The 13,069-nt window shown below is 42.4% G+C and overlaps 1 protein-coding gene across 1 annotated transcript; it reads right to left on the reverse strand.

Annotated features, from left to right (window-relative positions):
- CENPS (centromere protein S) lies at nucleotides 1-10,256 on the reverse strand. The gene is made up of 5 exons (XM_038376618.2): nucleotides 10,131-10,256; nucleotides 8,045-8,168; nucleotides 6,626-6,659; nucleotides 1,986-2,052; nucleotides 1-708 (listed from the first exon to the last, which is right to left on the reverse strand). Exons 1-5 carry the CDS (start codon nucleotides 10,248-10,250, stop codon nucleotides 550-552), a joined length of 504 nt encoding a protein of 167 aa, XP_038232546.1. The 5' UTR covers nucleotides 10,251-10,256; the 3' UTR covers nucleotides 1-549.
- Nucleotides 10,257-13,069: the final 2,813 nt, after the last annotated feature.

A 13,069-nucleotide genomic window follows, 5' to 3' on the forward strand; every position in this document is an offset into this window, starting at 1 on the left:
TGCAGGAAAATCTACTTTAATAGCCAAAAAGAATGACAAGCATGAGTTATGGCTGAAAAATGTTTATACACTTCAATAAAGCAGCAACCAACAAGCGTGCAGTATCACAATTCAGACTGGCAATTTGAAGAAGCCAACCACAAATGACATGGAGGATTGCCAGAAAGCACCCTTCACAGTCTATATTCTTTTATGTGGCGAGGCAAAGGATACCTTGCTTTAGAGTTTCAAGCACTCAATAATAAATTCTCTTTTGGGAAATATAAATAGAAAAACATGAAAATATGGCAATATTTGTCTTTGTAAGCCTTCCTTTGATGACCTCTAAAAAGCTTTTGGTATTGATGCCTGTTTTTGCAGATGGAACTAAAACATTAATCGTGTTCACCTAAAACCTAAGGACTCAATGCTGTAGCTACCCCACAAAGACAACTCCCAATGGAGTTGCCATACATATAGGCTGCAATTGTTTCCCTAGGATAGTATTGGATCCTTACTGCTCCATGTTTCAAAGCAGATTGCAAGCAAAGAAGTGGTTTGAGAGGAAGATCATGCCATGTTGGAATCCTCACTCTCAGCCATAGCAGCCTCCACGGGCTCATCAGAGGTTCTTCTTCCTTTTGCTGCGCTGGACTTCTTTTTCTTCCTCTCCTTTTGTTCCAGATTATTCAATGCAAGCTCTTCACTCTTCTGGGTGATATACCTTAGCTAACAACAGAGAATTATTAATCAGTCACCTGTTGGGGATTAGCTAACAACAGAGAATTAATCAGTGATCTGCCTGTTCACACACCCTAAGAAAAAAAAGCTGGCCAACTTCCTGTCTACAGACAGAAACATTCCACTCACCAGTAGGGCCAGGCACCAGCTGTCCTATTTTTTGAATAAAACCTTCATTTTTATTTGGATTTTCTGTAGAAACATCCTAGAGAGCTGAGATTCCAGTGCTGGATCAGGGCCTTGGCGTTGATGCTGTACCCTGTTCCCTTAATAGCACACAGTTAGTAACAGCTATGTTTACACAGATTTGTAGCTAGCACAGTTGTGGTTCCAGTATGGAGACAGCACAATAATCTTGTTTCTCCTCACAGACACTCCACACCCAATTAAGTTAAACTGCATCTGGTAGTTAGGATATAAAATAAAGCTCCAGTCCTCACCAATTCTTCTGAGATGGGCTTGTGTCACATGTCCCACATGGAAAGAAAAAATTACCCTGATAAGGCTAAAATTAGCAGCTGAGGCACGTTTGCAGAGAAGTGTACAAGGTTGCACAGAAGTATCTGTTTAGACTGTAAACTCCTCAGAACAAGGACTGTATCTCTGGTTTCTGTGCAGTGCCAAACACAATGTTGGTGCTTAACGAATACTTGTTCTAATGTGCAGGATTTATGTTCTCTTCCTGATGACGTTTAGATGCTTACCAGGATAGCTGTTACATGTAACAGCTAAATTATGAGGAATGCACATCGGATCTCATACAGGTCATCATATGACAGAATATTTACAGAAATCTGGGAAGAATAATCTCCACTTTACTGATGTGTTAGGTCATTTAGCAGCTTTGATGAGATTTCCCTGATCCAAAACTCAAAAACATGACAGGAAAAACAAAAGAATCTCTTTCCAAGTCTGAAGATATTATAATATGTTCATTGGAGGTTATGTTCTGTACCTGGAGCCTCAGCAGCTTTGCTGTATCTAGAACATGGCTGCTGCTCCAGCTGTAATCAGATCTGTGCTACTATACTGAGGAAGAAATGTCAAAAACTAGAGCAGGATAAAAAAAAAAAAAATCAAACTGATCACTAAGGATGCTGGTTGGGAGATTGGTCTTGGCAGCCCACCATCCATATCTTTTTCTGGGTTATAATTTAAAAGTAGGTGTTAATAATTTCACCAACTGTTTTTATGCAGATGCTCTTGGGAATACTCGTGTAATTTATTAGGAATAAAATGGGGGGAGGGAAAGGTGTTAATCTCACCAAAGAGTTGCTCCTCCTGGCCAATAGCTTCACATCTTCTGAATTGATTACAGTTCGTTTTCCATGCCTGCATGAAATTAAAAAAACAACCAGTTTGCAGTATGTTTGCTGAGATCTGTAGCAAAGGGGTGTTAAAAAACACTAAGTAAAAAGGTCTGTACACCTAACCATGGGCTCTCTCACCTGTATCTGACCATCTTAGAACGAGATAGATCAGCAAGAGTCCCCAGCCACTCTTATTTATGATAATAAGTGATATTTAGACAGCACCTTTATTTTTATCCAAGGGTTTCCACGCTCTGTATAAATATGGATATTATCCCGATTTTGCAACACCCCTTAGGGTGCTAAGCATTTCACAGAAGACTTAAAAATAAACAGTCCCTGCCACAAAGATCTTACAAGTTAAATTGATGAGGAAAACAGGCATAAGTGTTCAAGCCACTTGTCTAAAACTCACATAGTGAATCAATTTCAGAATTAGGAACAAACCCAAGTGGTCTGAAACCCAAGTGGTCCTGGCTCACAGATCCTGCTCTAAGCCACAGTTGTTTGAACCCAAGCAGTCTCCTAAAGCTCTGCTGTTCTTGAGATAAACTCCCATGTCCTCACCTGAAAAAGGTGGCAGTGTCTATGGAACATGTTAAAATGGTTTTAAAGTCCTTCCTTGAGGAACATATCCAAAAAATAGTGATGGGAAACTGTACCTCTGAACCAGACCCCTCATGTGCAGAATCCCACAAGGTTCAATTATGTCGCCAGTCCTATTCACCTATTAGCCATTATGAGAATTGGTAAGATGACAGACTCCTGCGCCAGCAATACGCCGACGACACATGGCTCTACTTCTCCTTTACCACATGTGACTGTACCACCACTGCTAAGATGGCCCAGGGCTTTGATTAAATCAGCTCATGGACGAACAGAAGCTGGTTCAAGCTGAACCCAAGCAAGACTAAGGTGATGCTGGTGGGAAGAGGAAAACACTTTGAGGAATTTGCAGTTATGGTGCAGTCTCTTTTGGTTGAAGGTACACAGCTATAACTGGACAATTCAGTCCATTGTTTAAGAGGTCTCTCGAGTCCTCGCTGATACTAAGCTCTCACAAAACAGCATCTATGAGAAACATTTTCTACCATTTCCAGTTGCCTATGTCTGGGTCCTAGCTAGTCACTATTTCTAACTCTGGGTCTATCGGTCCGAGTTTAAGAGTGTGACCTTGCTGACATCCTTCCTTGGGATGTGGGATACTGTAATACAGCTGCCTAGACCCTGAAACCAGTGTCTTAGATTTCCTAAGCCTCCCAGTCACTCATACATGCACCCTGAGAGTTCCACTTGAGCTGTGGGAACTTTGGCTTTCAGTTTACCCCCTTTGGAGACAACATAGCAGGAAAGCAAGGAACACAGATTCAGAAAGGAAGTTCTTAACCACAGAAACTTTTCTCTTAAGGCACTCGAGAGTCCCAGTTCCTGGAAAACAACAAAAAGTCCTGAGACACACCCTCCAATCATCCGATCTCACTCGTCCTGCAAGTCTTTGTTACACACTGTGACAGTCGGCACCCCTGCACAGAGAAAGTCCTTGCTTTTAAATAGTACCTCCATCTCTCTGCCACGTACTCGCACTGAGAAGCTCCAGACCTGGGAGTCAACTTTGCCCCTTTCTTGTGGGCCCCTATGTAGCGAGACCACTGTTCTACGGGGGTGTGCCAGTAGTTGAGACAATCAAAATCGGCAGCGTTAGATCGCAGTCTTGATGGCTTTTCAGTCCTTCAATGAGATATTAAACACCTTTCCCAGGCAGTGAGCATGTCCAGGATTGTGCAGTCACAGCACCCAATATTTCCACACATAGTATGAAGTAAGTTCATAATCTGACATAGACATTCCATTCTATCACACTCACCACCATTCACTTCAAGTGCAAGGCACATTTCTTCAGCTAGCCTTCTCTAACACAAACAGAGTAGCAAAAAAAAAAAAAAAATCTACCCAAACACTACACACAATTTCCTCTCTAGGAAGAGAATTAGAGAGACAATGAACCACACATGACAAATGTTAGTCACACCACTTAATGATTTAATAGAAGATGCTCAGATTCTATGGTGATGATGGCAATAGAAAAACCTATATAGAACATGATTTTGGCAATTAATTGATCTTTAAATATTCATGGTAAATAGGCCCGATGGGATGTTATATAGGGTGGGATCTGAGTTACCACAGAAAATTCTTTCCTGGGTATCTGGCTGGTAAATCTTGCCCATATGCTCAGGGTGGGGCACAGGTCACTTGCTGGAGGATTCTCTGCTCCTTGAAGTCTTAAAAACCACGATTTGAGGACTTCAATAGCTTAGACATAGGTGAGAGGTTTTTCATAGGAGTGGGTGGGTGAGATTCTGTGGCCTGCGTCGTGCACGAGGTCAGACTAGATGATCATAATGGTCCCTTCTGACCTTAATATCTATGAATAACTGAAAACTGGCACCTCAAACAACGCAGCTCCCTCTAACAGCATCTTAGATTACTGGATCAGTCTTGACTCAGAGTGCCACCTACTGCATCCCCGGCACCACTTTAAGCTCCCTAGTTCAGCTGGATAAGATACCCCCATACTGCTAAGCGTTGAGAGCTTGTGAGTCATCTAGTCCCACTCATTTAGATGATAATGCATTTCCCTGTCATCTAAAGACACTGATTTAAAGCTATCACTTGAAAAAAAATAAACCCTTCCAGTGACCCAGAGGAAGAAATGTGCTGGCAGGCAGCCACACAGGCAGATGATGTAACACTGGGAGGGGAAGGCCTCTTGAGAGAAAAGAGAGGCCAAGAGAAAGCAATTCTGAAAGAGAAAGCAGCACAGAACAAGGTTTCAGAGTAGCAGCCGTGTTAGTCTGTATTCGCAAAAAGAAAAGGAGTACTTGTGGCACCTTCATAATAATGAATCCGATGTAATGCATCCGATGAAGTGAGCTGTAGCTCACGAAAGCTTATGCTCTAATAAATTTGTTAGTCTCTAAGGTGCCACAAGTACTCCTTTTCTTTTTACAGAACAAGGTGTAAGACAAGAGTGAGGAGGCTGCAGGGGGTGTTTAGGAAAGAAGCCTTGGAAGAGCAATGAGAGTAAAGTTGTAGATGGGGTGAAGTTGTGCAGGGTCTTGATGGAGGAGACAACAAGCTGGAACTTGATTTCTAATATGTGGGATTCAAAGAGGGGAATGACACAGTCCCTAGAGCTGGGAAAGGAAGGCAATTTTAGCAGTAGGGCTTTGTACAAGCGGAGGAGTGGCAATAAATGAAGGGATGTTGAGAGAGCACAGATACAAGGATGCTTGGGCACTTCATGTTATAAAAGTATAGAATCATAGAATATCAGGGTTGGAAGGGACCTCAGGAGGTCATCTAGTCCAACCCCCTGCTCAAAGCAGGACCCATCCCCAACTAAATCATCCCAGCCAGGGCTTCGTCAAACCTGACCTTAAAAACTTCTAAGGAAGGAGATTCCACCACCTCCCTAGATAACACATTCCAGTGTTTCACCACTCTCCTAATGAAAAAGTTTTTCCTAACATCCAACTTAAACCTCCCCCACTGCAACTTGAGACCATTACTCCTCGTTCTGTCATCTGCTACCGAGTAGAGTTAGATACCCATCCATTTAAAGCAAATACACAGATGACCCAAAACAGAGATTTTAAATCCACAGGGTTTTTGCATACAGAAATAATACAATGGGGAGGAAGGACTGTTGGCATCAAACCTGACTTGTTGGTACACTGAAAAGCTTCAGCCTCTACAGTCCTCAGTCATTCAAGTGGTTTCATAAAAACTTTCAATAACAATAATTTTCTGTTACTCACAGTTCTAACTGAACAGATGAGCACAAATCACTGGCACATCACACAACAGAAGTTTTACAAGCGTAAAACCAACTACTATTAATCGGTTCTTTGAGAAGTACGACTAATGCTAACAAGCACAGCAAAATCATAACCTCTGACTGTGGTTACTGTGCTGTATTTATCCAGACACCTGCATGCAATTACATTAGAGAGAACACAATTCACACACAAGACTACACTCATGAAGCAAGTTTCAATACAAGGGCTTTATTATTCTCTAGGTAATTTATTTATTTTGTATTGTGTATGTTTTTTTCCTTCCTTGGTACAAACTGACAAAGCAATTCTGAGACCAACAGATAGGAGGGGGAAACACAAGCCACAGTATTATCCAGAGTCCTTAAGACACTACTCACATCCATTAAACAGTTTCTGAGTCAAGCACTTGGCAAACTTTGGAAAATGCCCTGACAGTTTTGAATCAACATTACCAATACAGAAAGTCCATTCAGATGAAAAAACATTACACTCTTGACCCCAACCAAACAATGAGCACTGAATAAGAGCTACATTCTAATTCAGAATAGCTTCAGTATCTGTTACCTAACCTCACAATCCCCCACCAAATGAAAAGCAGGCTGGGCCCCTTGAAAAATGCAGAACATACAGGCGCTCTCAAATACAATGGGATGGGGGAAAAGGAAAGAGAGGTCATTCTGTATCCAAATATATCACTGAGTGAGAGCAAAAAACCAAGACTTTGTAAGGATTAAGCGTTCTTGCAGTACCTACCTTGCAAACATTTCAAGGTCTTTTGCAAAATTTTCTGAAAGAAAAATTTTAAAAATACATTTCATACAGTTAAAACACTTCCTAAAGTCAACAAGATTAAATCTATTTCATTTCTATAGCAATCATTGTGGCCAATAATGTCTCATGTACAGAACACCATTTGACTCAAAGTATTACAGAAAATACATTCAGCATTGTTGCTTGTAAGGTCACCATCCTTAGGTATAAAGGGCAGCACCCTTGCAAACAGCAGTGTAAAATATGATGCACAATGGATATTTTTGGATAGGGACAGCAGGGCAAGTTTCTGTGTATGATTATATAATAACAATAAACTTCTGCTCTTACAGACATTGCCCTGGGACCTTTTACATCCATGCAGAGCAAAAATGACCTCACATTTTTAAGGTCTCGGTCTGAAAGACACAAACAGCATTATATTCAACTTATGTACCTTGAAAGTATGATAGGTTGCGTTGTTCTGCTAGAATTTGAAACTGTGGTCCCATGAGTTCAAGTATTACAAACTTGAATATTAGACCCTTAAGCCATCTACGTTGGCCAAACACCTCTGGCTAATCTCAAGTGATTAATGTTTATAAACCTCTATCAGTGCTAAACATTATTATGATTTCATGTGACACGGCTGGAGAGGCCCAGTCCACATTGTGGCTCTATGGCAGAAGTTGTACCTGGGGAGAAAATGATACCTTTTGGGGCTAATACCCAACTGTTACAAAGAGTGCATACAAAGTAGCCATGGCCTTGTTTTAAAAAAAAACCCACATTCCATTAATTGCATTTATTTATTTCAAAGACTAGATATAAAATAGCAGTGAAGGCTGCTGGACCATTATACACGATAATTTCTAGTTAAGGGGAGAAATGAACAATAAGCTGACTTGGTAAGTAAACCCAGATCAGAGAAATGCTAAGCAAGCATAAGCTCCCCAGATGGCCTAAGAATTTATATAGCAGTTATCATGCAAAACCACTTGAAACATTTTCAATTTACAAAAAAAAAAAAATGAAGTGCAGAAAACACTGTATTTCAAGAGACTGAATAGCTGCACATACAATAAGAAAGACAAGCCTCATCCCCACAGTCTGAAAAGGCTCTCTCTGCTTTGCGCTATCAGGCATCAGCCAGAACAACCATGTTATCTGGAACCATTATCAATATACATTCTTAAGACCAGTTTCTTAATGTGGGCCATTTTGTTGCATAGATGAGAACATATCTGAGGTTTCACAAACCTTGCGTTAAGTACCCCTTTCATGCCAGGAAAATAAAGTTAATATTTCTTGTACTCTTTAAAAGTGACCCAAGACACAGTCTAATTCCAGTTCTATTTTTTAAAAAGCACTTAATCTCCACTGATTGTTCCTGTGTACAAATATAGATATGTATGGACATACCACATTGCCTGAAGGTGATCTCTGAAATAGCTGCAATGGTTTGTTTGCTGAACTGAATGCCTTTGTCTTCTGCAACTTCTTGGCACAAACAACCAACAGTGTAGTGAACTGCAGCCTTTAGCCTCTGAAACAATCCAAAACAATTACACAGTTGACTTTACATACCAATACACCACCTCTCAAGTAAATTATAAAGAAACACTCACTGACTGAAAAGATAAAACATACATCATTGTTTAACAATACAGAACAAAATTATTGCGACAGCACATTTATGAAGTGTGTAGTGCCATAAGTGGGTATGATGCTTTAAAATGCAGACAAAAATGGATTCCCTTACCCTTAAGGGTTACAGTCTAAATTAAATTGGAAAAAAACAAGATGGGAAAGGACAATAGAATCAACATAAAATATATTGGGAAAGGTCTATGTCCCTTAAGGACATCAAAGACTTTAAAACAAATTATTAATATTTATTATTAAAATTTCAAGTAATGAATGTTCGATCAAATCACAGCATCAATGACATCTTGCCCTTTGCTTTTCCATTACAAATTACCTATGATAGTTTCTGTTTACTTAGGTTTGAAACCAACATTTTTTTTTTTTTTTTAGTTTACAACAATCTCAGACCACCTTTGTACAATTGATCTCATTTGTACTGTGCGTGTGTATACAAAAGCAAATCCTATTTATGGGCCTGATCCAGGGAGATGCTTAGCATCTTTATCTCCCATTAACTTAAGGAGGAGTTGCAGATGCTCAGCAGCTGCAAGGACATCCTTAGGGCCTGATCCATCTGACAAATACTTAGGCCCAGATCCTCAAAGGTATTTAGGCTCCTAACTTTCAATTATTTCAATTGACGTTAGGAACCTAAATACCTATGAGGATCTGGGCCTTGTATGCTTATGTAGAGCATAAGCTCTGTTTTTTCCACCAAATGCATCCGATGAAGTGAGCTGTAGCTCACGAAAGCTTATGCTCTAATAAATTTGTTAGTCTCTAAGGTGCCACAAGTCCTCCTTTTCTTTGTGCGAATACAGACTAACACGGCTGCTACTCTGAAACTTGTCATTATGTAGAGTTAGCTACTCTGAAGAATCTATGAGATTACCCTCAGTACTAAGCACTGCAGCAGGTGCCAAGTGGCTGAAGAATCAAGATTTGAGTGGAGATGTATGCTCTGTCCAATATCCACAACTTAATTTTGTGGGAGAGAGCCAGAAAAAGCACAATACAAAATATTAAAAACATAAATTAAAGGACAGCATCTTTGGTGCTCTGAGGCCTTCTCATATTGTTGAGGTGTACTCATATTTAAATGCTGGACTTTTTTCGTTTCCTCTGGACAATTTGATTCTATTTTGATTCTTCCATTACGAAGCTGACAATTTAGCGACTTAATTTTAGGTTTAGGGTCTTCCAGAAATATACTGTGAATTATATAACATAGAACCATTTACTGCATTATAGCACAAAAGAGACTAGTCATGTACCAGTTCAGATACTGGCATAAAATTATTGGACATACCCTGTCCAGCATAGAAACACATGGGAAGAAGATAGAAAAGCAACATCCCACAGTGGAAGTGGGTGGGAAATAACTGGAGGGGACACCATAGCTCTAGAAAGGGACTTTATAGGGCACAGAGATTTTCAAAGGCACCAATGGGAATCCTCCCCCCCCCCATATAAAATACCCTCCGCCCGGGGATCTCCATTCTCTAAACAGGGGTGGGAACAGCATCCATGGGGATGGATGGGGAGGGGAAAAACAGAGCTACTCCTAAAAGCAGGCTGGGGGAGGGGAATAGTTAGGGAGAGGGAGCAGAGTTAGGGCAGCTGGGCGTGGAGGAACACGACGCAAGGAATGAGCTGGGAGAGGCCACCCCGAAGTGATGGGAAATGGGGGCTCCTATCCCAAGGGGCTTGGGGGAGGCAGGAGCGCCCCAGGGTGACTGGGGGAAGGGACAGCACCCACAGGGGCTGTGTATATACGGGGGAGGGGGGAAGACGCGGGATATAAGAGAGGGGCGGCCAGTCCCCTCCGCTCCTGACAGCCTGGCGCCACCTCACCCTGTACCTGGCTGTGTAAGAGACGCTCGCGCTCCTGCTCTCCCTCCGGCTCCATGGCGCGCCCGGCCCGCTGTCGCGCGCGCGCGCGCGCCACCGGTGGAGCCCAAATCTCCCGCCCAGCGCCCATGGGGGGCGGGGCCGCCCGCGGGCGGGATACGGCGCTGACCCGGCGTGGAGGAGAAAGGTGAGAGGGGAGGGATGGGGTGTGAGGAGCAGAGGGCCGAGGAGCCGGGGGGCGGATGGGAAGGGGAAAGAGAAGGGAGCATAGGAAACATTTTTATAAAAAAAAAAAAAAAAAAATCCTCTGGCCCTCTCAACCTTTAAAATATCTACAGGGCGCTTGGCCTCAATAATAGACAACGGCCGTCAATCCCACAGGTTCATTCAGATGCATCAAAATAATTCAGTGTTATAGGGGTTGCTTGTAACAGTTTCACTGAATGTCACCTTGTTCTTATAGTGACAGAGGAAAAGGAGCACTCGATTTACCTTCTCCGCCCCATTTATTATGCTCCATATTTCTGTTCTATCCCCCCCCTTTTCATCGAATCTGTTCAAGCTCTACCCCTGTCCATTGCCAGGGTCTTTCCCCGTTTGTCTCCCCCTCTTTTTCCACTGTAAAACTGTCTTGATTCAGGTTTCAGAGTAGCAGCCGTGTTAGTCTGTATTCGCAAAAAGAAAAGGAGGACTTGTGGCACCTTAGAGACTAACAAATTTATTTGAGCATAAGCTTTCGTGAGCTACTAGCCACTAGATGTCATCATTTTCCTATACAATACATTTTGATAATTTCATACCATGAATTATTCTCCTCTTACTCCTTAATTTTCATTTTAAGAAAACATAAAGGGTATAATCCTGTAGCACCAGGAAGAGCCTTGCCTTTATCGTGTCCTGAGATGCACAGAACTTCTAGCAATAATGTTCAACATACGTAAAATCAGAAATTACAACCCTTCAGGATTGTCCTGGAGTCTCCAGGAATTAAAGATTAATCTTTAAGTAAAGATTGTCATGTGATGAAACCTCCAGGAATACAAAATTGACAACCCTAAATTACAACCCCAAAATAAGCCAAAAGCAGCAGTTTTTAACTGTAAACCCTTTCCGTTTTCTGGTGTTCATCAGACTGAAAAGTTTGACGGCAACGTTGCCAAGCTTAGCTAGGTTGTGAGACTTGGCTCTGTCACATTACATTGGCCGTCTGCGAGCTGAGGACATTTATTTGTGATGGCAGCTCATCTGAGATACTTATGTAAACACCGTGTGCTCAGGTAAAAACACAAGTAATTGTACTAACTATGGAAGTTTATTTTTATAAATATTTTTTAAAATTGTTGGTGCTGAAATAATGTATCTAATTTCTAAACTAGAAATATACAGCTCTGTTAAATACTAGAGTGATTGGATTAGGAATGGGATATATTAGGGGTAGGCAAACCTTTTGGCCTGAGGGCCACATCTGGGTATGGAAATTGTATAGTGGGCCTTGAATGCTCATGAAATTCGGGGTTGGGGTGCGGGGGCTCCAGCTAGGGGTACAGGCTCTGGGATGGTGCTGGGCATGAGGGGTTGGGGGTGCAGGAGGGTGCTCTGGGTTGGGACTGAGGGGTTCGGAGGGCAGGAGGAGGATCAGGGCTTGGGCAGGGGGTTGGGCCACGGGAGGGGGTCAAGGGTGCAGACTCTCAGGGGTGCTTACTTGAAGCAGCTCCCAAAAGCAGCGGCACGTCCCCTCTCCAGCTCCTACACAGCGGCATGGCCAGGTAGCTCTGTGTGCTGCCCCGGCCGCAGGCACCACCCCTTCAGCTCCCATTGGATGTGGTTCCCGTCAATGGGAGCTGCAGGGGCAGCGATTGGGGCGAGGGCAGTGTGCAGAGCCCCTTGGCTGCCCCTATGTGTAGGAGCCGGAGATGGGACATGCTTCTGCTTCCAGGAGCCACATGGAGTGGCGCAAGCCCCCAACCCTGCTACCTGGCGGGAGCTTGAGAACTAGAATAAAACATCCGGAGGGCCAGATGTGACTCCTGGGCTGTATTTTGCCCACCCTTGGGATATATTGTTGTATCTCAATCCAACAGTGGTTATGAAATGATAGACACAACAAATCCCATATACAGTATCTTGGCAGGTGGTTAGATGAGATGACCCTTGTGGTCCCTTCTAACCCTAGGAGTCTATGAATCCCTTTGCTTCTAGGTCACATTATTATTATTTAACATGTTTATTAGGATAGTGCTTAACAGCCAACCAAGACTGATGCCCTATTGTGTCCCAAAGAGTCTAAATAGACAAGACAATACATAGTGTGGGAAGAAGTATAATACAAGTAGAGGGAACAATTAGATGGCTGCAAACATCATGTTAGTTCCATGTTTGTGTGTTTATTTAGTGGGGAGGTTGGGTTTAGTTAGGAGGGGAAGTGAGGGACACAGGGCTAGGAATGGACACTTGCTACACCCTCTGATCTGGTGTCTCCTGTAAATTTGATCCTGATTGGATTTACACCTAAGAAACACAAGGCAAAGAAAGACATGAAGTAGCTACAGCCATGCAGGTTGCAGAGAAATATGTAGTTGGTCAAGGAAGCCTCTGCAAAAATCTACAATTCCTGGCTACATACTAGCAGGAAGTATCACCGCTTGAAGATGCTTCATCACTGTGACAGAAGCAACAGCAGATGAGTCATCAAACTATAGTGATGGGTGCCATAAAAGAACCTAGATAAATAGCTGAGCACAAGGAAGTGATCGCAGAGCAATTTAAGAACCACTGCCTTAGGTATGTGTCTCCAATCATTCACCAGTCTAGTTTCTAACAATGATTACACTGGGAGTTATGGTACCCCAAACACGACGGGTACATGGCTGCCTTCTCTTACTGGTGAATGTGTCAGACAGAAGAATTCAACAACAGTTGATCAAATAGGAAGATAAAGGAGCACTTCCC

The sequence above is a fragment of the Dermochelys coriacea genome, chromosome 18 (genome assembly GCF_009764565.3).
Source record: "Dermochelys coriacea isolate rDerCor1 chromosome 18, rDerCor1.pri.v4, whole genome shotgun sequence".
Lineage (NCBI taxonomy): Eukaryota > Metazoa > Chordata > Testudines > Dermochelyidae > Dermochelys > Dermochelys coriacea.